This window comes from Erythrolamprus reginae, chromosome 3, assembly GCF_031021105.1.
Source record: "Erythrolamprus reginae isolate rEryReg1 chromosome 3, rEryReg1.hap1, whole genome shotgun sequence".
NCBI lineage: Eukaryota > Metazoa > Chordata > Lepidosauria > Squamata > Dipsadidae > Erythrolamprus > Erythrolamprus reginae.
In genome coordinates this window covers 229,637,958-229,665,024 of record NC_091952.1, presented here as the reverse complement: position 1 = coordinate 229,665,024, position 27,067 = coordinate 229,637,958, and the positions used below count along the sequence as shown (strand labels likewise).

The 27,067-nt window shown below is 40.9% G+C and overlaps 1 protein-coding gene across 3 annotated transcripts in view; it reads left to right on the top strand.

Moving 5' to 3' along the window:
* SNX31 (sorting nexin 31) overlaps window positions 1–26,812 on the top strand; it is a 34,452-nt gene extending 7,640 nt beyond the window's left edge. The window contains exons 5-14 of one of the 3 annotated variants that reach the window (XM_070749235.1): window positions 6,006–6,116; window positions 7,302–7,392; window positions 10,933–11,020; window positions 11,665–11,734; window positions 11,896–11,988; window positions 14,878–15,081; window positions 17,829–17,927; window positions 19,380–19,457; window positions 24,336–24,389; window positions 25,694–26,812. In XM_070749235.1, coding sequence (XP_070605336.1) covers window positions 6,006–6,116; window positions 7,302–7,392; window positions 10,933–11,020; window positions 11,665–11,734; window positions 11,896–11,988; window positions 14,878–15,081; window positions 17,829–17,927; window positions 19,380–19,457; window positions 24,336–24,389; window positions 25,694–25,792 — 987 coding nt within the window. In that variant the 3' untranslated portion in view covers window positions 25,793–26,812. Of the gene's footprint in view, window positions 1–6,005; window positions 6,117–7,301; window positions 7,393–10,932; window positions 11,021–11,664; window positions 11,735–11,895; window positions 11,989–14,877; window positions 15,082–17,828; window positions 17,928–19,379; window positions 19,458–24,332; window positions 24,390–25,693 lie in introns of all 3 variants that reach the window. The other 2 variants (XM_070749234.1, XM_070749236.1) reach the window with 2 other exon arrangements.
* Window positions 26,813–27,067: the final 255 nt, after the last annotated feature.

Sequence of the window (27,067 nt, the reverse complement as noted above, 5' to 3'; positions counted from 1 at the left end):
CACTGATAATACTTGAGGGCCTATTGTAGTATTTTGCTTTCTGAACTCTCCATGGCTGAGAAGTTGAAAGAAGTTTGTCAACCTCTTTATGGGACATTCAATAGTTTCTTTTCCGAGCGATAGATTTGATGACAGACCCTGCTATATAAAACCATAAGTAGTGCCCTGCTGGATTGGGCCCCCTCTTCTCCCACACTCTGTTTTCAGAGTTGCCAAAAACTGCACAAGTCCCCTACTGGTTGATAATCAGATACCACCATCAAGGCTAATAGCCATTGATCACCAATACTTCCAACTATTAGTCACACTGAAGCAGTCACACTAGAGCTACTTACAGAGCTGAGGTGGTACAGCAGGTAGAGTGCAGTACCGCAGGCCACTAAAGCTGACTGCTAGATCTGCACGTCAGCGGTTCAAATCTCATCACCGGCTCAAGGTTGACTCAGCCTTCCATCCTTCCGAGGTGGGTAAAATGAGGATCCGGATTGTGGGGACAATATGCTGGTTCTCTTAAAATGTTCTATTGCTAACATGTTATAAGCTGCCCTAAGTCTAAGGAGAAGGCCTGCATAAAAAATAAAATAAAATAAATAAACCTGGTTTGCAAGCTCTGACAGATGCTCCCCCCTGCCATGGTCAGCTTTTGAGTGGTTAGTAACCAGCCCACATGTTCAACTCTTAGCAGCATCTCATCATGTGACCACAATTTACTTTTTTTTTTGCCACAAACAGGCATTTACTTCCAATTGGCTAAAATGCATTCACTTAATGACTAGGATATTCGCATAGTGACTCCTGCAAAAACGATAATCTAATTGGACATGGTCAGATAGTGGCTCGCTTAACAACTGGTATGATTGATGACTGTCATTTTGGGCTGAATGTCTATATCTGCCTGTAGAGCTATCCATATTATGCCTGCATGCAAAAACTGTGTACAGCCAAGGGTGGGCTGCTCGGGATTTGCAGGGGATCTGGAGAACCCCTAGCTAAGATTCTGTGCAGTTTGGAGAACCTCCAAATCCCACTCCTGGCTGGCCTTCTCACCCTGCCCCACCCCTCCCAGGAGTCCCCAAGTGGCCGGTTTTGGATTCAGGTAAGTGCAGGGTGCGCATGGAGGCTTGGAGAGGGCAAAAACAATGTTGTCTGACGAGACCCAGGGGAAGAGCCTTCTCTGTGGCGGCCCCGACCCTCTGGAACCAGCTCACCCCGGAGATTAGGATTGCACCCACCCTCCTTGCCTTTCGTAAACTCCTTAAAACCCACCTTTGCCGCCAGGCATGGGGGAATTGAGATATCTTCCCCAGGCCTATATAATTTATTTATGGTATGTTTGTGTGTATGTCTTGTTTTTAAATAAGGGGTTTTTAGATGTTTTTAAATATTAGATTTGTTATTGTACATTGTTTTATTATTGCTGTGAGCCGCCCCGAGTCTGCGGAGAGGGGCGGCATACAAATCTAATAAATGAAAATGAAATGAAATGAAAAACAGGCCTATTGGAAGTTCCTCCAGAGGGCAGCTGGAGCTTGGGAAGACTGTTTTCACTCTCCTGGAGGCTTGAAGAAAGCCTCCAGAGCCCGGGGAGTGCAAACCCCCCTCCCCGCCACAGTGTAGGAGGCTGACTATGCCACGCCCATCATGGCCACACCCACCCAGCAACCAGGGGAGGATTCCCATTACTGCTGCTACTGGTGTGCTGCGAGCATAGCTTCAGTTTTCTTGCATGCAAGTGATGCGTTTTTGCTTCTGCACTTGTACAGGAAGCAAAAACGTGCTGAAATTTTGCAAGGGGACACGTTTGTGTGAGAATTTGCTCTTTTTTTTTTGCATCCCTCACAAAACTTTGCTTGTGTGCATGCAAAAATACTCTGGGACGCATTTGCATACACGCAAGAGAACCGAAGCTGTGCATGCAGCACACCGTTAGCTACCAGTGCGCTGTCATCTACCGTATAGGGCAGAGAACCTCTTGCTAAAATTTTCATTGCCTACCCCTCTAGGCCCTGTTTGCAGCCCATTTTCCTCCTCCCCTAATGAAGGTGTAGATACCATCTCTTATAATAATAATAATGATGATGATAATAATAATAATAATAATAAATTATTATTATTATTATTATTATTATTTATTAGATTTGTATGCCACCCCTCTCCGAAGACTCGGATGCTTATAGCTGAAACTCTTCATTTATCAGAATAATCTCCTCCTTTTGTGCTTTCAAGGAAAGCTGCCTGCACTCTCTGTAGATTCTCTGTAGATGCCTTCCTAAGGAAATATCTCTGTATTCTGGTTTGCAGTGTTTTCTCTTTCCTGTCTTCTGCAGTGTGTGCTCTTTGAGTTGAGAAGCATAAAAGAATTGCCTGTACATTTAATACCCTGTACATCTATTGCTTGTCACATGGGCATGTGGTTGGTATATCATTGGCATAATCTCTGCTTAATTTAAAGTCTGGCCATTTTCTCTAGGGATATCATTTTGCCACTTTCACCTCATCTTAAACTTTAAAGTCTTGGTACATTTGTAAATAATATAAGGAGTCTTTCAATAATTTAACGGAAGCTTCTCTTTCTCTCTCTCCCCCCACCCCCCCCCAGCTCTGCAACATACTGTTGCTCTATAAAATAAGCATAGTCAGCATTCCGGATGCTGTAATTAGGTGACAGCACAATCAAATCGCTGGGATATAATGAATATGGAAAACAAATATTCCTATTCTATTGCAGTCTAAACAAATAAAATTAAACTGTATAATTTGCCCTGGGAAATGGTCTGCAAATCATGTAGCATTCAACTAGGCTAACTTTTCATTAAGCAGTTGATGAATATCTTAGCTATTGTTTTTAATTATCAAATGTATTTGCCACATTATCTCCCCAAAGCTTTGTTCTAGATTTGCAATTTAACATTTGCATATTTTCTCCTTGGGTATTGCTGAAATTGTGTGCCCAGCTAGTATATTCTACACAATATGCTTCTTGGCTAACTAATTGAGACTGAAGTGGACGTGATGTAGGTTTTTGCTATGGTTATGATTAGTCACATATTCAGTCAGATATTTAGGCTGGATTTGGCATTTTTGTCTACCTATCAAATCCTTCCCAAGGCCCTGAGATAGGGAGGTATTCTTGTTGGAGGGTTTTAAAAGTATTTTAAAGCTGCCTTTATACAATCGATTGATGGTGAATTTTGGCATTCAATTGCATTCAAATGATGCTCCAGATGTTTTATTTAGATATTTTATTTTATTTATTCAAGAGGCCTAATACTATTGGTACTATATTTGTTTTCTTTTGCCACTGTTTGTAGTTCTTAGTATTTTATGATTTTCCTCCGCCGTTCATTTTCTTCTATTCTCCTTTTTTCCAGGTACATCTATATCCATTGTGCAGACTTTTTTTGTCTTGCTTGTTTGTTTGAACTCTAAAATCCTAGAGCACCTTAGCTTATTTGTTTTCTGTCGCTTTCTATTTTGTGGTTTCCCCCTCCCACCCCCACCCCACCAGCTCTTGCCTGCATTCAAATGGTATTTAGGCTGTTGGTTTGAACTCTTAGCTTGGCAATGTGGTTGCAATAGAACTATCTGGTTCAGATTTGCAACCCAACCCAAGAGTCAGAGGATAATCAGAACTGCAGAAAAAACCATTGTTGCCAACCTGTCTTCCACTGAGGACCTGTATAGTGCACAAGTCAAAAAGAGGGCTGTGCAAATATTTACTAACCTCTCGCATCCTGGACATAAATTATTTCAACTTCTGCCTTCAACACAACTCTGTAGAGCAATGTTTTTCAACCAGTGTGCCGTGGCACACTAGTGTGCCGCGAGACATGGTCAGGTGTGCCGCGAAGAAGGAAGCTCAGGTTCCGGTCTCGCAACTTTTTGCTGAGAGAGAGAATGAGAGTGAGAGAGAGAGAGAGAAAGAAAGAGAGAGAGAAAGAAAAGAGAGAAAGAGAGAGAAAGCAAGAGTGAGAGAGAAAGAAAGCAAGAACGAGAGAAAGAAAAAAGGAGAGGAAGGGAGAGAGAGAGAGAAATGAGCAAAAAGGGGAGGAAAAAAGAGAAGTGAGAAAATGATTGAGACAGAGAATGAGAGGAAAAAGAGAGAAACAAAAGACAGAGAGAAGTGACTTGATTTAAAGCATATGATAAAAAGCACACAAAGAATAAGAGAGAGAAAAAACCCAGCCCTCACCTGTTTTTGGAAATGGTTCAAGAGTGTGTATACACACACACACACACAAAAGGGGGGGGGAGGAGACAGGGATGGGAAAAGAGAGGAGAGTGTCTTAGGGTGTCATTTTGTGTCATTTTGGTTGGTGGTGTGCCCCAGGATTTTGTAAATGTAAAAAATGTGCCGCGGCTCAAAAAAGGTTGAAAATCACTGCTGTAGAGCACTGCACAAGACAACTAGACACAAGAACATTTTTTTTCCTGAACGCCATCACTCTGCTAAACAAATAATTCCCTCTCCACTGTCAAACTATTCACTAAAGCTGCATTAGTCTTCCTATCGTTCCTATCACCCATTTCCTTCCACTTACGACTCTATGACTGTAACGTGCTGCTTGTATCCTTACGATTTATATTAATATTGATAGTTTCCTGATTGCTTATTTGCACCCTATGACAATCATTAAGTGTTGTACCTCATGATTCTTGACAAATGTATCTTTTTTAAAATCTACATTAAAAGCATATGCCGCAAAGACAAATTCCTTATGTATCCAATCTCACTTAGCCGTCAAAGAATTCTATTCTATCCTATCCTATCCTATCCTATCTATTCTAATGTTTTGTCACCATTGAAGGAGTCATCGTCAGAGTGTTTTGAGTTGTCAAAACACGCTGATGATGTCTCCTTGAATGGTGAAGAAACGTTTGCCAAGCTTGGAGCTCAAACCAACAGCCTAAATACCAACCCGAGCTATTAATATTTAAACGCATTTCAGTCAAATGATATTCTCTGCAGACCTCCCAATGCATCACTATTGCTAGTTTCTAATTGTCACACTGTCTCTAGTCATCCTCTGCAATCTTTTTGCAGCAACTAACTTGGCAGCCCAATGCTTCTTTGCTATAAATTTGACTTGCCTGGCTGCCCCTGGCCAGCCACCTCAGTCTGGACAGCTCACCACAGATTAAAAACAAACCAATAAAACCAATGTTTAAAAAAATCAATATACAAACATAAAAACTGTCCACGATCAATTTCAAAACAGAGAATTGTGATCAGCCACAGAATTCCATCCACATCAGCTCAATGCAGCCATTGTAAAAGCTTCCTACCATGGCTGCACACCCAGTTCCTCTAACAAGGTCTTATCTTCAGGGTTTTTCTAAACATTGGAAGGGTTGGAGTCAATTTTGGGGGAAGGGTTGACATTTCACAGTAGAAAAGACTGTCTTTCCGGGTCCACGAAAATAATAGCATACATTTCTGCATATCATTTTTTTTCAATAGGAAAGCTGATTTATGGGAACAATCATAAATTTTATGAAACCACAATTGCCATTTCTGTACAACAATTCATTGAAGATTATTTAGTCCAAACCAATTAATTTGAGTTACATAGTACATGATAATAATTATCAAATTAATAGTGAAAATGTTGTGATATCCTGGTGTGTATGTGTGTGTGTGTGTGTGTATACACACTATCCTAGTCTCCCTTAATTTTAAATTTCAGCAAGTGATATATATCTTATCTTATAGATTGTCTTAGAACTTTGTGAACAATAAATTGATGAACAAATTTATTATACCTTTTGCTCCCCTCTATAGATTTATAGAAATCTATAAAATTTCTAGTTTTTGCCTGAACATTATAACGTCAGAAAAATGTTTGGTTTCTTAGAAAAGATGATATAAGCTTAATGGTTCCTTTACCTCCCCCCCCCTCCCAGTTTAGCACTAAAATACTTTTTCTTGAAATAAAGCCATGTTTGCAGCATACTGATGAGACCACCCATCAATGCCTTCAACCTTAAGCTTTCATGTCTTGCAGGAAACATTTAAAATCCAAACCCAACAAGCTTTTTTGGATGTTTATCTTCCTGATGGAAGGTATCTCAGGATTGATATTCAGACATCAGATACTGCTGAAAGAGTGCTAGAGGCAAGTAATATATACACATTGATCTGGCAGCATTTCATATGAAGTGTGTCCAAGCATAATTAGCAGCCTTCCCATTTTTGAAGTGTATTGTCACAGATGCCTCATAAAACAGCAAACGGGCTTACACATCACACAAAGTGAGGGCTGCTTAATTGTGGTTTATTGGTTTATTGAATAAGCCATAAATCTTAAAACCCAGCCACAATGGTTTGCGTACTTGCACAGCATACTGTGGAATTGCTGTTCAGAGCTATCTGGTTTAAAAAATAATGCAAAAACAGGTGGGGCTTCAGTTGCATTGTTATGGCCACCATCTTGTCTTTATAGACCATGCACTGCAGACACCTTTGTTATTGTAGAAACCATAGGCACTGAGTGCTAAGACACAAGCCAATCCAGACTGGTTTAGCATTCAACTCATTTTTCTCAGGCCAGGGTGCGTTGTGACTACCTAAAGAGATAGGCCAGTCAACAAAGTTCTTATTTGTCATGACGATATTTGGGGTATCAAGTATTTATTTTTAAAATAAAATATTTCATGTACTTAAAATATTTTATCTCACTTTTCTATCTGAAAAAGACTTGGGAGGAAAAAAAATTGTATTCAGATTTCCCGTAGAAGAGAATTTGTAAACACACCTACTTTTGTAAACAAAATACAGTGATACCTCGTCTTACAAACCCCTCATCATACAAACTTTTCGAGATACAAACCCGGGGTTTAAGATTTTTTTGCCTCTTCTTCCAAACTATTTTCACCTTACAAACCCAAGCCGCAGCCACTGGGATGCCCCGCCTCCGTACTTCTGTTGCCAGAGAAGTGCCCGGTTTTGCGCTGCTGGGATTACCCTGCTGGGATACCCCTGCAGCATTACAAAAACACGGAAGTCCAGAAGTGGGGTTTCCCATGGAGGGGAGCCTCAGGGGAATCCCAGCAGTGCAAAAACGAGCGCTTCGGCTGGCAAAAGGGGTGAGTTTTGGGCTTGCACACATTAATTGCTTTTCCATTGATTCCTATGGGAAACATTGTTTCATCTTACAAACTTTTCACCTTACAAACCTCGTCCCGGAACCAATTAAGTTTGTAAGACGAGGTATCACTGTAGTTATCGAACTTAAAATTGTTAATTTGATAACTTTAACTCAGCAGTTTAAGGAGAAAATGCATATTTTGTTTTTCTGCAGGTGATATCATACAAGATTGAACTTTCTAGAGAGCTAATACAATACCTTGGCTTATTTCTCATTCAAGATCACAACAATGGACAAATATCTGGTAAGAAATCTTTCATGTTGTAATCCACCTGTATACAAACAGTCCTTACTTAATAGCTGGTCACTTAGCAATCTTTCAAAGTCACAACAGACCCCCCCCCCAAGGTACTTACAACCCAGATTCAACACTCCCAACATCCTCCACCCACCCACCCACTCCGCCCCCGTCGTCATGTCATTGCATTTGAAGCATTTGATAACCAACTTGCATTTAAGGTACTTTGCTGTCCACAGGACCACAATTTACAATTTTTAAATGGCATATTTAATTACCAAGGACTGAACTATTTAAATACATACTTAATTCTAAAAAACACAGCAAAACATCCATTTTCCAGAGAGTGGCAAATTGATTATGCTTAAGCAAGTTCAACCTGCAGAAAGTTCATCTAGCATCTTTCAACTATATATAGTGCAAAAGACCACCCAGGTACATTTATTTTTCTCCATCCCACCATACTAACCGAATAGACAAACACAAGGGGTATGAAAAAATTTCAGGCTCCCTAATTCCAATACAACACCTATTGCTTATACTCATGGCTATGAAGACACATTTGAAAGTAAATGGGGAAAATCTGCTAATATCTTAGAATAATCTAGAATAAATAAAGTGAATAAACACAAAACAAATAAATATATGAGTAAGTGAAAATCGTATTTAAATTGCTCCTTGTTTCTTCTTCCTATGATCATCAGGTTTGCATAATTTATAAAAGTTACGAAAGTCAGCAACTTGTGGCACATGTGCCACAAGTGTTGGTTATGACCTATAAAGCCTTTCATGGCACTGGACCAGAATATCTCCAGGACCGCCTTCTGCCGCACGAATCCCAGTGACCAGTTTGGTCCCACAGAGTTGGCCTTCTCCGGGTCCCGTCAACTAAACAATGTCGTTTGGCGGGACCCAGGGGAAGAGCCTTCTCTGTGGCGGCCCCGACCCTTTGGAACCAACTCCCCCCAGATATCAGAGTTGCCCCCACCCTCCTTACCTTTCGTAAAGTTCTTAAGACCCATCTCTGTCGTCAGGCATGGGGGAACTGACACATCTCCCCCGAGCCTATACAGCAGGGGTCGGGAACCTATGGCTCGCGAGCCAGATATGGCTCTTTTGATGGCCGTATATGGCTCGCAGAGCGGCTCCTTGCACTGAGCTCCCGCTTCCAGCTGTCCCCCGGCTCCTGCTCGATGCCGCGGTTTTCGGCGCTGTTCTGCTGTGCCCCAAAGAAGGAAGGCAGGAAGAAGGAGAGCTCCATTCTTCGCGCCTTTTCCCCGCCTTCCTTCTTTGGGGCACAGCAGGACAGCGCCGAAAACCGCGGCATCGAGCAGGAGGCGGGGCACAGCTGCGAGCGGGGGCCCCAGGACGGAAGTACCGGCAGCGCCCCGCCCAGCTGAAGCTTCACCGGCGTCGGCGGCAAGTGTCCTTTGTGGCCCGGTGGGGGGGGCTGGGAGGGGGGGCCTGCAGCGGCCGCAGGCAGTCGCGGGGAGATGGCGGCGGCGAGAGGAAGCTCCAGGCGGCGGCGAGAGGGAGCGCTCTCTCTCTCTCAGCTGACTGCAAGTGGGAGCCCTGACGTGGCGGTCAGTTGAGAGAGAGAGAGAGAAAGAAAGAAAGACATATAAGAGAGGCAGAGAGAGAGAGAGAAAGAGAGACATAGCAAGAGAGGCAGAGAGAGAGAAAAAGAAAGAGAGACATAGCAAGAGAAAAAGAGAGACTTAGCAAGAGAGGCAGAGAGAGAGAGAAAGAGAGACATAGCAAGAGAGACAGAGAGAGAGAGAAAGAGAGACATAGCAAGAGAGGCAGAGAAAGAGAGACAGAGCAAGAAAGAGAGACAGCAAGAGAGGCAGAGAGAGAGAAAAAGAAAGAGAGACATAGCAAGAGAAAAAGAGAGACTTAGCAAGAGAGGCAGAGAGAGAGAGAAAGAGAGACATAGCAAGAGAGACAGAGAGAGAGAGAAAGAGAGACATAGCAAGAGAGGCAGAGAAAGAGAGACAGAGCAAGAAAGAGAGACAGCAAGAGAGGCAGAGAGAGAGAAAAAGAAAGAGAGACATAGCAAGAGAGGCAGAGAGAGAGAAAAAGAAAGAGAGACATAGCAAGAGAAAAAGAGAGACTTAGCAAGAGAGGCAGAGAGAGAGAGAAAGAAAGAGAGACATAGCAAGAGAGACAGAGAGAGAGAGAAAGAGAGACATAGCAAGAGAGGCAGAGAAAGAGAGACAGAGCAAGAAAGAGAGACAGCAAGAGAGGCAGAGAGAGAGAAAAAGAAAGAGAGACATAGCAAGAGAGGCAGAGAGAGAGAAAAAGAAAGAGAGACATAGCAAGAGAAAAAGAGAGACTTAGCAAGAGAGGCAGAGAGAGAGAGAGAGAAAGAGAGACATAGCAAGAGAGACAGAGAGATAGAGAAAGAGAGAGAGAGAAAGAGAGACATAGCAAGAGAAGCAGAGAGAGAGAGAAAGAAAGAGAGAGAGAGAGAGAAAGAAAGAGAGATAGCAAGAGAGGCAAAGAGAAAGAAAGAGACATATAGCAAGACAGTGAAAGAGAGAGAGAAAAAAGCAAGAAAGAGATAGCAAGGGAGACAGAGAGAGAGAGAGAGCAAGGGAGAGAGAAAGACAGAGGAAGGGAAGGAGGGAGAGAGAAAGAGAGCAAAAAAGAGAGGAAGAAAGAAAGAAAGAGGGATGGAGAGAGAGAAAGAAGGGAAGGAAGGAAAAGAGAGAAAGAGGGAGAAATAGAGTGAAAGGGAGGAAGAGAGAGGGTTTTTTTGTCCAAACTTTTCTTTAGCGGCCTTTAAGACTTGCGGACTTCAACTCCCAGAGTTCCCCAGGCAGCTTCGCTGGCTGAGGAACTCTAGGAGTTGAAGTCTGCAAGTCTTAAAATCGCCAAGATTGGAGACCTCCTGCTCTATCTACACTGCTCAAAAAAATAAAGGAAACACTTAAACAACACAATATAACTCCAATATAAATCAAACTTCTGTGAAATCAAACTGTCCACTTAGGAAGCAACGCTGATTGACAACTTGGAGTTTATATTGTGTTGTTTAAGTGTTCCCTTCACTTTTTTTTGAGTGTACTTTGAAATTAACTTGGATACCACGGGCTCGTTCAGACCTGCGTTCACCGATGGGCGTAAAAACTAGATCGAAAAGGATATTGAGATGTGAAGCAATATTGTACGGCTCTCGCGGAATTATATTTCAAAATATGTGGCGTTTACGGCTCTCTTAGCCAAAAAGGTTCCTGACCCCTGCTATACAGTTTATACATGGAATGTTTGTGTGTGTGTTTGCTTTTAATAATGGGGTTTTTAGTGTTTTTTAAATTACTAGATTTGTTTTTTACATTGTTCTTGTTATTGTTGTGAGCCGCCCCGAGTCTACGGAGAGGGGCGGCATACAAATCTAATAAATACAATACAATACAATACATACGCAGAATTCTTAGCATCACCAATTGTATGTTTAATTAGATATAAATATGCCTCATTTTAATAGAATTTTTAAAAATCAGTATGTCTTCTTCCTGTTTTCTTCTTATCTGTCCCGCTCAGTATTGAAAAAATTAGCAGAATTTGAACTTCCTTATGTGAGTCTCCGGAGTGCGAAAGAATCGGCTTGTAAGATTGGGATCAGAAAATGGTGAGTGGGAAACAGAAAGGAAATGAGTAAGAAATATTTTTTTTAAAAAATCAATGTGCTGCAGGGGGAAAGTCATAATATCAATTCCATGTATGTTACAAATTCCAAAAAATTTTCATATTATTGGGCAGCATGTCTGAAATAGAAATCAAATCCAAATTGTCCATTAGCATCTAATTTCCACTCTGTGTTTGGATTGTCCATTAAAGTCAATGTTTGAAAAATCTAGTAAAGCATTTTTCATGGGAGTTAAGTAACATTTAAGGATATGCGGCCAGTTACATTGTTTTTCCCAGCACCTAATGAGTTTTTTTTCACTAATTCTGTAAATATGTCATAATTGAATATAGAATAGATTCATCAGTCTGATGAATAAAAACAAGAACAAAATAAGCTTGTTCTTCCCCCGTATGTCTCATCTATATTTGTGGGGCTTCGGGCACATACATAAAGCCAAAAATATAACATGATTTTAATGAATGTATCATACATGTAATATTAAGCATGATCATAACAAGCAATAAAAATGTGAACTAATTGCTTTAATTCGGTTTATGGTTTTTTTAACCTACAATATTTTGGTTATATTTCTCTTTGCATATGTGCCATTGGGTTAATGGCTTCCCTTATACATTTTTGGGCAGGTACATGGATCCTTCTCTAGATAAAGTGTTGATGGACTGTAGAACTGCGGTGAACTTACTTTATATGCAGGTATGCTTAAAAAGAAGCGTGCCAGCCAAATTTTGAGATAAATTGACCTATGATTTATTTAATCTAGTGAATTAACACAGTTTCTCAACTCTGTCCTGCTACTAGTCTACCGAAAGTAGACTAGTCTCGCTTATAAGTTTTGTTTTGTTGTTCCAAAACAGGTTGTACAGGAGCTAGAGATGAATTGGGTCAAACCTACTGAGGAACAGAGGCAGAAGCTTCTAATGCTGCAAAAAGCACCAAATAAATTGAAGGTAACATGATTTTTAAATTATGGTGGTCTTTTTCAGAATACACGTTATCATGTGAAGATAGCAGAGAATGAATCCTTGTTTAAAGGCTGGTCTTTTTCTTCATTGAGGAACAAAATCCGTGTGAATTTTTCAGATTTTTAATCATCCAATGTAGCCATTTAGAACTTAGAGTCAATATTACCGTGTCTAAAATTTAAAAAATGCCTAACTTGACTCTACTGGCATGTCACATACACACACATACTACCACTCCCTGAACAAAAGCAAAACAATTCTCAATCTTTCCCATATCTGCCCTGAATAGTGGCAGAATGTACCCTTGACCTCATCCCTAGGGCCACTATTGCCACTTAAAAAGGCCACTTTGTGTTATTTCCCAAGGCTCATGAGCCTTGCCTTAATTTGTTCTTGTATCATAGCCTCTGGAGAGGAAGCAGCCACTGAGAGCTGTGGTTATTTGCACCAAATCATCAATGGCAGGTTTGAGCATGATGCCTGATGATATTTATGGCTGTGTTTACTACATTTCTAGGTCACCTCATTCTTGATCTCCCAACTGAGACATTTGTTCAATAGAGTGAAATATTGTCACACAACAGCAGTTAGGATACTCTTTGTAATATATGCCGTAGCAAACCCTGTTTTTGAAAGCAGATGCATAGATATTTAGTTCATAGAAGCTCTCTATTTCTAGAATGTTTCTGATAAAACTGCCATTACAATCATTTAACTATTTGTAGTTTAATTTTTTTTTGCAAGCTTTAGCCATGTTAAGTGCATCTAACAAATATCACAAAGAAGAATGTTTCCACTTCTCAAGTTAGCTGTGACATTATCAAGCCCCCTTCTCTTACTTAATCTTAAGAGAGATTCCCCCTTAATATCCCTACCCCCATATCCTGAATCCCCCCCCACATAGTTCCAGTGAAGTTGACTGATTTGTTCCTCTGTTATTGAAACCCCACCAGATTCTTCCCCTCTCTTTCAGAAGTAATTAAACTGAAGACTTGTAAAAGATACTCAGCATGCAAATGCTTTTCTGTGAAGCTTCCTCAAATTGCAAATGATCTGAAAACTGAAAAGAAGGCTATTTAAGAAAACACACACGTCCTTTGGGGTTGGAATAATTAGAGTATATTTGGTATAATTGGATTCATGTTTGGAAGCCGAGTTTTGTTTTCTTTTTGCAACTGGAATTTATATATTCATGCAGGGGTCTGGGCCAGAACTGCATTTAATTATATTGAAAGCATAGCTAGACTTTCATCCGTCTTTACATCAGTGCCTTGATGTTCATAATTTATTTAGAATTCATTCCCCCACTCAAATAAGCAAACATATACACTGAAATTTATGAGCATCTCTTTCCATTTTTTTCCTAATCAAAAGCAAGGGGAAATTGCAACTTACAAGAAATAAATTAGAGTGCAAAATGCAGAATGTATCCAAACCATTCCTTTATTGTCTGTTATTTTTTATAAAATGCCTAGCCTAATAGTTAAAATAATACATTATTATATTAAAAATGAGAATAGATTGCAATAGATCTATTGGAAGCATTGCCTGTTGGTCATTGCTTCTATGGCAGCACCAGATGGATTAGTTTTGTGTCATTGTCATGTCCTTGTTTTGGGGAAGCGATGTAAAGTTATTTGTGCAGGAAAAGGCAGAGGACAACAAGGTTGCCAGAGGGAGGATGGCTCCTGTGCAAACTTTGGAGTCATGCAGTCATGTATCAAACTTTCTTGGGCCCCTATGAATCCAGTCTTCTGATCAGCTTCAGTTCCCTATTTATGAATAGTGGTATTTTTCCAATCCGTTTCCTAGAATATACTCAAAAATGCAAATGCTATAAAATATGGAAGAGAAGCAAAACTTAAGTACTAGCTCACGTTAAACCAGTTCAAGTTAAACTAGGACTAAACCTTTAGAAAAAGTGGAATGTAGACATACCCAGCAAGGCTATAGGTTGCAAATTATATATTATAAGAAAATAAGACCTTTTTAAAGACTTTTATAGAATATATGGGTGAATTTTTGGACATTTAGAACTATTCCCTGTGATAATTATAGTTTATTACAAACTATAGTATGTAGCTGTCAAGGAGAGACCTTAACATCTGAAGATGTAGAAAAGGAATGTATGATGCGAGTTACCTACCCAGAGAATTAAATATATATTGGTGAGCTGCTCCTGGAATGTACATTTTTCTCATTCATTAAACATTTCCATGTAACTTCTGGCATTTGTATTTTCATTGAATCACTGCATTGAATCCCGGACCAGATTACCTACGGGACCGCCTTCTGCCATATAAATCCCTGCAGCCGGTTAGGTTCCACAGAGTTGGCCTTCTCCAGGTCCCATCAACCAAACAATGTCATTTGGCGGGGCCTAAGGCAAGAGCCTTCTCTATGGGGGCGCTGACCCTCTGGAATCAGCTCCCCCCAGAGATTTGTACTGCCCCCACCCTCCTCGCCTTCTGCAAGAGCCTCAAGACCCATCTATGTCGCCAGGCCTGGGGCAATTAGACCTTCCCCTATGAGCAATAAATGTAATGTATGGTGTGATTGGACTGTATGATTATGTATTACATCAGGCGTTTTAAATTATTAGATTTGTGCTACATGTTTATGTCTGTATCTACTCCGCCCCGAGTCTTTGCAAAGGAGTGGCATACAAATCTAATTAATAATAATAATAATAATAATAATAATAATAATAATAATAATAATACTCTTCAGTTAGCTGGCACTTGGTCATATATTTTGTGATAATAAAGGGCTTTGGAGCCATCTAGACCCTTGTGAAGTTTATTGCATTGCACACTTTTACAGATGTTATACTTAACCGACTGCTCTCCTCTAGCTGCTGTTTCTTTTGCACAGTTTTTAGAGCTGGTTCGAGAGATCCAACATTATGGATATATACAACTTGTTCCTTGTTCCTGTGACTACCCCGAAGTTGGTTGCACTGCTACTATTCATGTGGGAAATAATGAGATTAGCTGCTGCATAAAGTTGCCTAGCAATCAGATCAAAGAGGTCAATTTCAAGATTAACAGGATAAGGTGCTGGCAAGTCACATTTCTTGTAAGTACCTGTTGTATAACTTTGTATCTGTCAAGTACTTGTTCAAGGGTTATTTTCTCAGGGGGTTGATCGTTATTGCTGCGGCTGCTGTTGTACTATTTCAGAAGTCCTCTTATGTGCATTAATATTTTGCTTTATATAAATAGAACTGTAAACAATAACACGTAGCCCATACATACATTGTGTGTGTGTATTTGCTGAACATCTGGTAAGAAGTTATTTGTGCAATCATTGTATGCCATCATTGACCATGTATCAGGACATACTTCACTGACCATATCTTAGGTCAAACTGCTATTCTCCATGTGTTGAAATGTTAACTCTCAGAAAGCCTGGAAATTTGGCATTGTATTTTAAATTTATTTATTTATTTATTGGATTTGTATGCTGCCCCTCTCCGCAGACCTGGGGCGGCTAACAACAATGATAAAAAACAACATGTAACAATCCAATTTAATAAAACAACTAAAAACCCTTATTATAAAAGCCAAACATACACACAAACATACCATACATAACTTGTAATGGCCTAGGGGAAGGAATATCCTAACTTCCCCATGCCTGGCGACAAAGGTGGGTCTTGAGTAATTTGCGAAAGACAAGGAGGGTGGGGGCCGTTCTAATCTCTGGGGGGAGTTGATTCCAGAGGGCCGGGGCCGCCACAGATAGGCGCTTCCCCTGGGGCCCGCCAAATGACATTGTTTGGTCGACCGGACCCGGAGAAGGCCAACTCTGTGGAACCTTATCGGCCGCTGGGATTCATGCAGTAGAAGGCGGTTCCGGATGTATTCTGGCCCAATGCCATGTAGGCCATGGCATGAGACTACCAAGTTCAGAAAGTCTGTTAGGAAATACCCTTTAAAAAGAGGCCCCCAACTTGACCCCTGTAGCAATAGCAATAGCATTTAGACTTACATACTGCTTGACAGTGTTTTAGAGCCCTCTCTAAGCGGTTTACAGAGTCCGCATATATTGCCTCCAACAATCTGGGTTCTCATTTTACCCACCGCGGAAGGATGGAAAGCTGAGTCAGCCTGATTTACCAAACTGTTGGCAGCTGGTGATCAGCAGCAATACTTCACTCTAACCACTGCACCACTGTGGCTCTTTGAGATTATAAGACTAATGTAAACTTTGAGCTACTTGTTGGCACTGGATAGGCTCCCTCTGATTTTAAAACAATTATTTACAGTAGTCCCTCGCTATATTGCGCTTCACCTACTGCGGCTTCACTTCATCGCGGGTTTCTGAGGAAGTTGATCGGCAGATTTAAACAGCCCGCCGAACTCAATCGGCAGGTTTTTTTAAAAAATATATATATCTAAAATTGTAAATACTTTATTTAAATACTGTATCTAAAATAAATACTGTGTGGGAAGAGTTTATAAACACTTAAAACAATGAAAACTTACCAAACAATTACAATATAAATACTTAAATAAGTACTATCAGTCGATAAATTCCCCATCGCGGATTTCACCTATCGCGGCCAGGTCTGGAACGTAACACCAGCGATAGGTGAGGGACTACTGTATTATTCCTTGCCCCCCAAAAATGGAAAACTGTCAAATGACTATTCTCAAGCAGCCGCCCCAAGAAGGGTGGCATACAAGTCTAATAATAATCATCATCATCATCATCACCACCACCATCACCACCACCATCATCATCATCATCTCTATATCCAAGAATGTGGATGAGCCCTGCATAAATTGCATAGGCCAGTGATGGCGAACATCTTGGCACAGACTGGAGCGCATGTGTATGTGTGCACACTGTACTGGAAACCCAAAGACTAGCTGGACGGTGTGTACATGCCTGGTTTTTGGCCATTTTTGGCCATTTTTCAGGCAGTGTTCCAGCTCTTCAGCACCTGCAAAGACCAGCTGACTCGCACGCATGTACACACCAAACACCAGAAAAGCAGCTGGTGATGGCGTGCCCGCCCACAGAGAGGGCTCTGCGTGCCATCTGTGGCACGTATAACATAGGCTCGCTATCATGGACTTGGGCATTAACAGTTTATCTATTGTTGGTGGCTGGCAGAATCTGCCCCTTATCTTGCCCTTATCTTTACAAAGGCCTCCTGGTTAATGTGGTGATCTAATCATAGCCCAAGAAGAAGACAGCAAGCAACTTAGGATCCTATCTGTTTATCGTGGTTTTTAACTGTTGGCTATACATGCGTTACTATATATTTTATAAAAGGGTCTGAAAAAGAAAATTCATTTTTAAAAATGTTTGCAGTTTATCGTCATTCTTTAAAATGTGTGCACGGTGGAGTTCTTGACAGAATCTTGTAGTATCACAAGCCGCTGAGCCAGGAAGATGTTTGATATTTTATTCAAACCTGGAGCTGCCTGGTGATGGAAGGTAAATCTAGACCTTATGAAATGGAAACAGGATCATTCTGGTTCATTCCTTCCAAAATATCCCTGTTAAATTCAAGAAAGGGCATTTTTCAGGATCACAATGCCCAGGTTTTAACAGTTTGAAAATACTAATTGTAGATGGTCAGGAGCTATTTTATTTTATTATTATGCTTTCCACTTTCTATCTGACATCTTATTGTATAACTCTATTGTTCTACACAGCTTGTCCAAGCTGGGTCCCTCTTCTTATTTCCTGCTGTAGCAGAAGTGACTTTTGCCTATAAAAAGAAGTACACAATCTGGATGGAAGAATTTAGGATGTACTGTTCTGTGGCTTTACTGTTATTTATATTCTTTTCCATTTTGACTATTCAGGGATCAGTTTTAGGCCATGGACTTGATCAGTTCTTGGAACTCAGAATTGAATACAATGAATCCGATAAGTGGAGATGGATTGTCTTCAATACAAAGCAGGTTTGTTTGGGCTCCTATAAAAGATTATTCTATGGTTCCATAAATATCAGGGTTACCAATCTTTTCCAGCCCAGGTACAAATTCCTGTTAATATTGATCCAGATAAGGTTTTAGCAAATCCTTTCCTAATTAACTAAATATTTTACACATGCAAATATGTTTGGTTACATCTGTTCCCCCTTTTCCTATTTGGTTACAGGAGACAGAGTTTCACTTTAAGATAGGTTTGGTGGGGCTCAGTTCAGGCGCGGGCTGCTGCTACCATTGCTACCAGTGTGATGCGCGCACAGCTGATTTTTTTGCTTCTGTGCATGCGCAGAAGCAAAAAATCACCGAAATCTCACGTGTGCGTCCCTTCGCAAGGTTTTGCTTTCTGTGTATGTGCAGAAGCAAAATCTCACTGGGACGTGTACACAGGCACACAGTCATAGTTCCCTCTAAGCTGAGCAGTGAGCAATCGCTCACTTAAAAATCATCATCAACTCAGAGTTTTCCAAACCTGCCCAGAAGCAGAGAGGGAAGGAGAGAGAGAGGAAGAGAGAGAAACAGATAGAAAAAAGAGAGGAAGGAAAAGAGAAAGAGAAAGAATGGGAGTAAGGAAGAGAGAAAGAAAATCAAAATCTAGTTTGAAACTAGCTCAACTATTTAAGTGGCATTTTGATATTGATAGAGTTGCCCTATTATGAGCTCACTGTTATAGACACACAGTACAGTATTTTATTTTGAAATTCTCTGAGGCACAACAGGGTGGGTTTTTTATTTGTTTGTTTGTTTGTTTGTTTATTATTTCTGTACTTTTCCGCCCACCTCAAAAAAAAATTAGAGGGAACACTGCGACACAGTAGAAGCAAAGCTGCACGTACAGCTCAACTTTTGCTACTGGTGTGGCGTCCTTATCTGTACCATTAGCAACCCGCTACTGGTTCAGTTCATATGACAGCTTAATGAATTAGAGAGAAAAAAAATAAGATACGGTGTCACATTTAGTGACCAATCCAGAATATGTAAATATCAGTTGGGATTTTTTAAAAAGAATGTTTTTGATTAATAAGCATTTTTTTCCTCCTCACAAGTTAGAAAGGTGGTTTTGAATTTTTGAAAATAATGTTTATCATTTGGGGAGGTGTGTTTTCAATTCACTACCACCTTCAGGTAAATCATAGCCTGAGACTAATATAAACCATAAAAAGGAATTCAATAATCCATTAATTCCCCTGGCCAACGGATGTAATACTGTATATCTGTTGTTGTAATGGGAATGAGTGGTTTTTAATGTTACTGGGGCTTTTAGATTAATTAGTTAAATGAATTGGATTTAGGATATTTATATTGTTTCTTTTATATGCTGTAAGCCGCCCCGAGTCCTAGGAGAAGGACGGCATATAAATCCAATTAATAAATGATAAATAAACAAGAAAGACTTTTAATGAAAACTTAATTCCATCTTTGTAGGCATTCCTTCTGAGCAGTTGCTTAAAAAAGATAATATCAGAGCAGCTGATGACAACAACCAAGAATGATCAAGAGATGGTGAGCAAAGATGACAATCTTATTTCACCGAACATGGAATGATGTTAGCAGTATCATTGTAATGCAGAGTGTTGACCTGCTGTGTGTTTATCCAGGGTTTTCTTATGGTTTTCTTGCCATAATATAATGTTTCTAAGATGTACGATTCAGTAAAAAAAAGGGGCATCCCCCCATGTGGATTTTGAGCAAGTTCAAAATTTGCTCTGAACTGATTATATATTGCAGTGTTTTTCAACCAGGGGTCCACGGCATAGTTCCCTCTAAGCTGAGCAGTGAGCAATCGCTCACTTAAAAATCATCATCAACTCAGAGTTTTCCAAACCTGCCCAGAAGCCGAGAGGGAAATTTTATTATTATTTCTGTGTCGCCCAGTCCCGAAGGGACTGCCGCTCAGACGCTATACTTTTCCGCCCACCCCAAAAAAAATTTAGAGAGAACACTGGTCCACGGAACCCAAGAGTTCCTCAAGGGCCAGCCCGGGGTTCTGCGATTTAATGAGAAAAAAGAAATCAACCAGGACCGTATCACGCAGCAGCAGCAACCCTCACCGCTCCCTCCGCCTCAGGTCTGGGCTTTCATTGCCCCCGTTGGTTCATTTCTCCACAGTCCCTCCTCCGCCGCTTAGAAACATAGAAACATAGAAAACTGACGGCAGAAAAAGACCGCATGGTCCATCTAGTCTGCCCTTATACTATTTCCTGTGTTTTATCTTAGGATGGATCTATGTTTATCCCAGGCATGTTTAAATTCAGTTACTGTGGATTTACCAACTACGTCTGCTGGAACTTTGTTCCAAGGATCTACTACTCTTTCAGTGAAATAATAGGGGTAGTGATTTCTGACAATCTCAAAATGGGTGAGCAGTGTGGTCGGGCGATAGGAAAAGCAAGTAGGATGCTTGGCTGCATAGCTAGAGGTATAACAAGCAGGAAGAGGGAGATGGTGATCTTGCTGTATAGAGCGCTGGTGAGACCACATTTGGAATACAGTGTTCCCTCGATTTCCGCGGGGGATGCGTTCCGAGACCGCCCGCGAAAGTCGAATTTCCGCGAAGTAGAGATGCGGAAGTAAATACATCATTTTTGGCTATGGACAGTATCACAAGCCTTCCCTTAACACTTTAAACCCCTAAATTACCATTTCCCATTCCCTTAACAACCATTTACTCACCATTATTACTGGTACAGTGATCCCCCGATCATTGCGAGGGTTCCGTTCCAGGACCCCCCGCAACGAGCGGGTTTTCGCGAAGTAGCGCTGCGGAAGTAAAAACACCATCTGCGCATGCGCAGATGGTGTTTTTACTTCCCAGCAGCGAGGAGCCGAAGATTGGGGTTTCCCCGCCGCCCACGCGAACTCCTCGCTGCTGCCGCGCCCACCGCTCACCCGCCCTGAAAGGGAAAGCCCCCCCAGGCTGGCTCCGATCCCCCCAGGCCGGCTCCGATCCCCCAGGCCGGCTCCGATCCCCCAGGCCGGCTCCGATCGTTTTAAAACAGGCGCGCCGCTTCTCCGCTGACTCCTGGCGAACTTCCCCGCTTTAGGAGTCAGCGGAGAAGCGGCGCGCCTGTTTTAAAAGATCGGAGCCGGCCTGGGGGGGCTTTCCAGCAACCCCCGAGCCCAGGTTGGGGGCTCGGGGGTTGCTGGAAAGCCCCCCCAGGCCGGCTCCGATCGTTTTAAAACAGGCGCGCGGCTTCTCCGCTGACTCCTGGCGAACTTCCCCGCTTTAGGAGTCAGCGGAGAAGCAGCGTGCCTGTTTTAAAAGATCGGAGCCGGCCTGGAGGGGCTTTCCAGCAACCCCCGAGCCTGGGTTGGGGGCTCGGGGGTTGCTGGAAAGCCCCCCCAGGCCGGCTCCGATCTTTTAAAACAGGCGCGCCGCTTCTCCGCTGACTCCTGGCGAACTTCCCCGCTTTAGGAGTCAGGAGAAGATCCAGGGAAGCCGCCCAGCAGCTGATCTGCCCGGCGCCATCTACGCATGCGTGCCCATAGAAAAAAGGGCACGCATGCGCAGATGGTGTTTTGACTTCCGGGTTGAAAAATCGCAAATTAGCCTGTTCGCAATGGTCGGGAACGCAATAACCGGGGGATCACTGTACTCACCATGGAATGAGATACTTAGTGATCCTGATACAGTAATACCTCATGATACGAACTTAATTGGTGCAAGGAGGAGGTTCGTATGACGAAAGGTTCGTAAGACGAAACATTGTTTCCCATAGGAAACAATGTAAAGTCAATTAATCCGTGCAACCAAAAACCCCCCCACAAAAAAACGGCTTTCGGCGACTGCTGGGAAGCGGCGCGGCTGTTTTAAAAGGTGACAGCCGGCCTGGGGGGCTTCCCAGCACCCCCCGAACCCGGTTTCGGGGTTCAGGGGGGTTCTGGGAAGCCCCCCAGGCCGGCTGCGACCTTTTAAAACAGCCGCGCCGCTTCCCAGCTGTCTCCTGAAGCCGAACGCCAAAGCCGAACTTCCGCGTTCGGCTTCGGGAGACAGCTGGGAAGCGGCACGGCTGTTTTAAAAGGTGACAGCCGGGCTGGGCGGCTTCCCAGCAACCTCCCGAACCGAACCCGGGGTTCAGAAAAATTTTGCCTCTTCTTACAAACTTTGTTCGAGTTACAAACCGGCATTCGGGAGGCTTCTGGGAAGCCCCGCCGCCCGGCTGTCACCTTTTAAAACAGCCGCGCGGCTTCCCAGCAGTCTCCGGACGCCGGTTCGTAACTCGAAAAAAGTTCGTAAGAAGAGGCAAAATTTTTCTGAACCCCGGGTTCGTATCACGAGTTGTTCGTAAGACGAGGGGTTCGTATCTTGAGGTACCACTGTATTTATAAACATAATTATTTATTAACAATAATTATTTTTTTTGTTATTTATTTGCAAAAATTATTAGTTTGGCGATGACATATGATGTCATTGGGTGGGAAAAACCGTGGTATAGGAAAAAACCCGCGAAGTATTTTTTAATTAATATTTTTTGAAAAACCGTGGTATAGGCTATTCGCGAAGTTTGAACCCGCGAAAATCGAGGGAACACTGTACTGTGTTCAGTTCCGGAGACTTCACCTACAAAAAGATATTGATATTATTGAACGGGTCCAAAGACAGGCTACAAAAATGGTGGAAGGTATTAAGCATAAAACTTATCAGGAAAGACTTAATGAACTCAATCTGTATAGTTTGGAGGACAGAAGGGAAAGGGGGGACATGATCAAAACAGTTAAATATGTTAAAGGGTTAAATTAGGTTCAGGAGGGAAGTGTTTTTAATAGAAAAGTGAACAGAAGAACAAGGGGCCAGAATCTGAGGTTAGGTGGGGGAAAGATCAGAAGCAAGATGAGAAAATATTATTTTACTGAAAGAGTAGTAGATGCTTGGAACAAACTTCCAGCAGACGTGGTTGGTAAATCCACAGTAACTGAATTTAAACATGCCTGGGATAAACATCTATCCATCCTAAGATAAAATACAGGAAATAGTGTAAGGGCAGACTAGATGGACTATGAGGTCTTTTTCTGCTGTCAATCTTCTGTGTTTCTAAGTAATACAGAAGTTTACTAAATTCTGGATATGGGGAGCAGGCAGGATGGGAAAACAGTGAGTCTATTTTTACAAGCCCTGTGGTTCATATTGTCATATCAAGTGCCGTGTGTCAGTCACTAAAGGCTTCAGCATCTAGGCTTAGTGCCTGAGTTATCTTTTTCTTGCACCTGGTTGGTTTTCTGGCTGACATCCAATCCCATCCCCCTTCATATGCTGACCGCCAATTCTTTCAGTCCAACGATGACTGACTACAAGGAGAAAACAGCTGCTGTGTTAGAAGGGGAAAACATGGCGAATCATATTAATTAGGTTTTATTAATTTATTTGGCCTGGTACTGTCTGCTTCTTTGTTCTGCTCAACTCTTTTAAAAATGGGGTCCTGATATGATTGTGAAGGTCCTCATCACCACGCCCAACATACTCATGATATAAAGAATGTCGTCTCGTCTCGTGTAAGAATGTTTTAACTCGAAGTAATTTTAGTCTTCTCTCTGACCCTCTAAGAACCACTATCTTCTTTCTGATGATAACAAAACAAAAGCAAAATTTTAAAAAAACGATTACACACACTTTTCTTTCATTGTTACATGGAAGAGGATCAAAATGCAACAAAATTTCGTTTTAATGTATGCCGATTGATGTACATTTAAAATGACAATAAAGATACAGTGTTCCCTCGATTTTTGCAGGTTCAAACTTTGCAAAAAGTCTATACTGTACCACGGTTTTTCAAAAATATTAATTAAAAAATACTTCGTGGTTTTGTCCCCTATACCACGGTTTTTCCCGCCCAATGACATCATATGTCATCGCCAAACTTTTGTCTGCCTTTAATAAATATTTTTTTAAATAAACTTTAATAAATAAACATGGGGAGTAATAATCTAAATGGTTGCTAAGGGAATGTGAAATTGTAATTTAAGCATTTAAAGTGTAAAGGGAAGGCTTGTGATACTGTTCATAGCCAAAAATAGTGTATTTACTTCCGCATCTCTACTTCACGGAAATTCGACTTTCGCGGGCGGTCTCGGAACCCATCCCCTGCGAAAATCGGAACACTGTATTCTAAATTCATTTGTTTTTGTTTTTGTTTTTCCCCAAAAAAACATTCTCAGCTCCTTCATTTATGATGAGAGACTAAAACAAAGTCTCCTGCTCACACTCCATTTTAACTATCTCTAAAATTATAGTGTTGCAGAGAACAGAACGTAGTACTCAAGGTGGGGTCCAGCCAAAGTAAGAACTCTGCTCAAGGAAATAAATTTGATTTAACATTCTGGCTACCTATGTTTCCTTTTTGTGTAACTTTTTCCCCTTTCTCATTTAACCTATCTATTTAGCAGATTGAGCATCCAGAACTAGATACAGCTAAGAAAGTAAGCATCCGTCCAAGTCAGGTGTGTAAATTAAATTACATAATTTGGGTGGAAAAGACTGGGTTGAGTAGGTGGGAATCTGAGATGACAATTGTCCTTGGAAATGTAAAGCTATTGGTGAATCTCATCATCTAATGCTATAAATTGCATCAACCCATGACTAATTTTGATCAAAATTAGTGTAATAAATTACAGTTGTGCTGAGTTCATACATTACGCTAATTCACAAACCAGAGTGCATATAAATTAGCGGTATTCCTCTCTTTTCTGCTGACAATGACTTAAAGCAAGTATGGATATCCCAGGTTTAGCAGTGCTTAGCCAGGCAAACCTTAGTATTCCTCTTGGGCAGATTATGAGCAAACCAAGTCATTTATTTCTTAATCTTGAAAATGGTCGCTGGTTGAGAATAGCAAGAGAGCTCTTTCCCATGGCTATTAGCAGTGGTGATACAACTATCCTCCCAAGAGTCAGTGGGGTTAATAAAGAGGGAATATTTAGTTGAAGTATGTCTGTTTAGTGAGGGAATGGGAACACTCAAAAGTAACCTATTGCAGATCATATAATCCACTATGCAGCCACAAAGATTCTGTGGACCTCAGTGCAATCCCCAAACTTAAAACATTTGCCTTGCAGCACTATTGCAAATGGGCTGTCGGGTTTGTTTGTTTGTTTTATTTGTTTTGTCACATACGTATTGGTGGTATACGAGAAACATTAGGACAGGGGACGGAAGGCACTCTGGTGCACTTATGCACACCCCTCAGTGACCTATTAGGAATTGTATTCCTAAGCCATTACATTTAATGGCTAATTAAATGTAGGGGCTGAATTATTAGGACGTTTGCTGATTCAAATCAAACAACTGCTTTAAACTTCTGATAGCATCACATGCCGCCCTGAGTCTGCGGAGAGGGGCGGCATACAAATCTAATTTAAAAAACTAATAATAATAATAATAATAATAATAATAATAATAATAATAATAATAATAATGTTTTTGTTCCTCATCTACAGTTCTTCCTTAGCTCCTAAATGTCAAAAGGGGATACTTGAAACATAACAACAAATACACCGTATTCTTATATGGATATTATTATCTTTTTAGTATAATATGATATTGTTTGCCACGCTTAAATTCATTTGCTACAGTAATGGCCATAGCAGCATTTGCTGGATCAGATCCCTGAAAATTCTTTTTTTTTCTTTGTTAGTTTGAACCTAAGATCAATGTGAAATTCTTTCTCTTAAATTATTAATTTGGTAGCATCCCCCCCCAATGCTTTTATTTTGGTTAATGGATTGTATTTTTTTATTCTCTACAGATATTTCATTCTGGTTTTAAGTCAAGAAAATGGCTGCACAATAGTAGATCAAATGAGGATGATTGTGTATTTGAGAAGATCAGCGAAGAAGATTTGTGATTGACACTGATACAGAGAATATCCATTCTTGCTGATTTTAAGATATCACTTGGCATCCTTACTGGCACGTTGCATCATTTAGAGTCCCAGCCATTACAGGTAGTCCTTGACTTGTGACCACAATTGAGCCCAGGATTTATGTTGCTATGTGAGACATTTTGTTAAGTGAATTTCCCCCCGTTTTACGACCTTTCTTTCTTATGTGAATCACTGCAGTTGTTTAATAACATGGTTGTTAAGTGAATCTGGCTTCCCCATTGACTGTCAGAAACCCCACAAAAACGTGACCATCATAATAATGAATCCATTGACCCGAGTCTGAATTTTGACCATATGACCATGGAGAACTGTCATAATGTGAAAAATGGTCAGAAGTCTTCTTTTTTTTTTCTTCAGTGCTGTTGTCACTTCGAACTGTCGCTAAATGAACTGTTGTAAGTTGAGAACTACCTGTACTATGTCCAGATTACAAGAGGAAAAGTTTTATGTTGTTTTAATAACAGCCGATGCAAGAGAAGATGCAACGGCCCTCAAGCACTGGAGATCCTGCTGCAGACAATTTGCTGTAGCTAGGAGATTTGTAAATATTTTGCCTACATGTTTGTTTTTGTATTTTTTTAAAAAGAACTTAAAATGAGAAATGGATCTTAGGTCAAAATAACACTTATCATTCCCCGATATTGTCAGACAAAATGTTTGGGCAACCAAATCCTCATTACTGTTCTTTTGGGATACAAACTTTCCCGGATGCTTTAATCAGTTGATAAATTATACAATGCACTGAATAGTAAGAATTTCCTATGTAGAAGGTGTCTCAAAATCTCCTATTTGAACCGGAACTCACTTTATACAAGCCGAAAATGTATTTGTAGGGCATTTTTACAACCCTATAATTTCATCTAGGAATTCTTCACTGAAAAATCTACATTGTTTGATTACTCTTCCCCCTTTTCCTTCTTTGTACTGATAAGTGAAATAAACTGCCATTTGGACTATTGGAATTATTCCAATGCATTATAATATTGTCTAATGTCATATTTTTATGGAGAGTTTTAAAATAATAATGTAATATTAGGTACAGTGTGATAAATATTCTGAAAATGTAAAATACTGGTTGCATTTTTTTAAAAGAAGCACATTTCTAATAAGCCGAATGCCTTCAAAACGGTCCAGAAATTGCAATGTGTCTTAAGAAAATCTATTACACGGTCTTCCAGGGTAGAAAAATTTAGACCAAGCTTTCTGGTTTGGTGGACCGGGGTGGGGGGGGGGGAG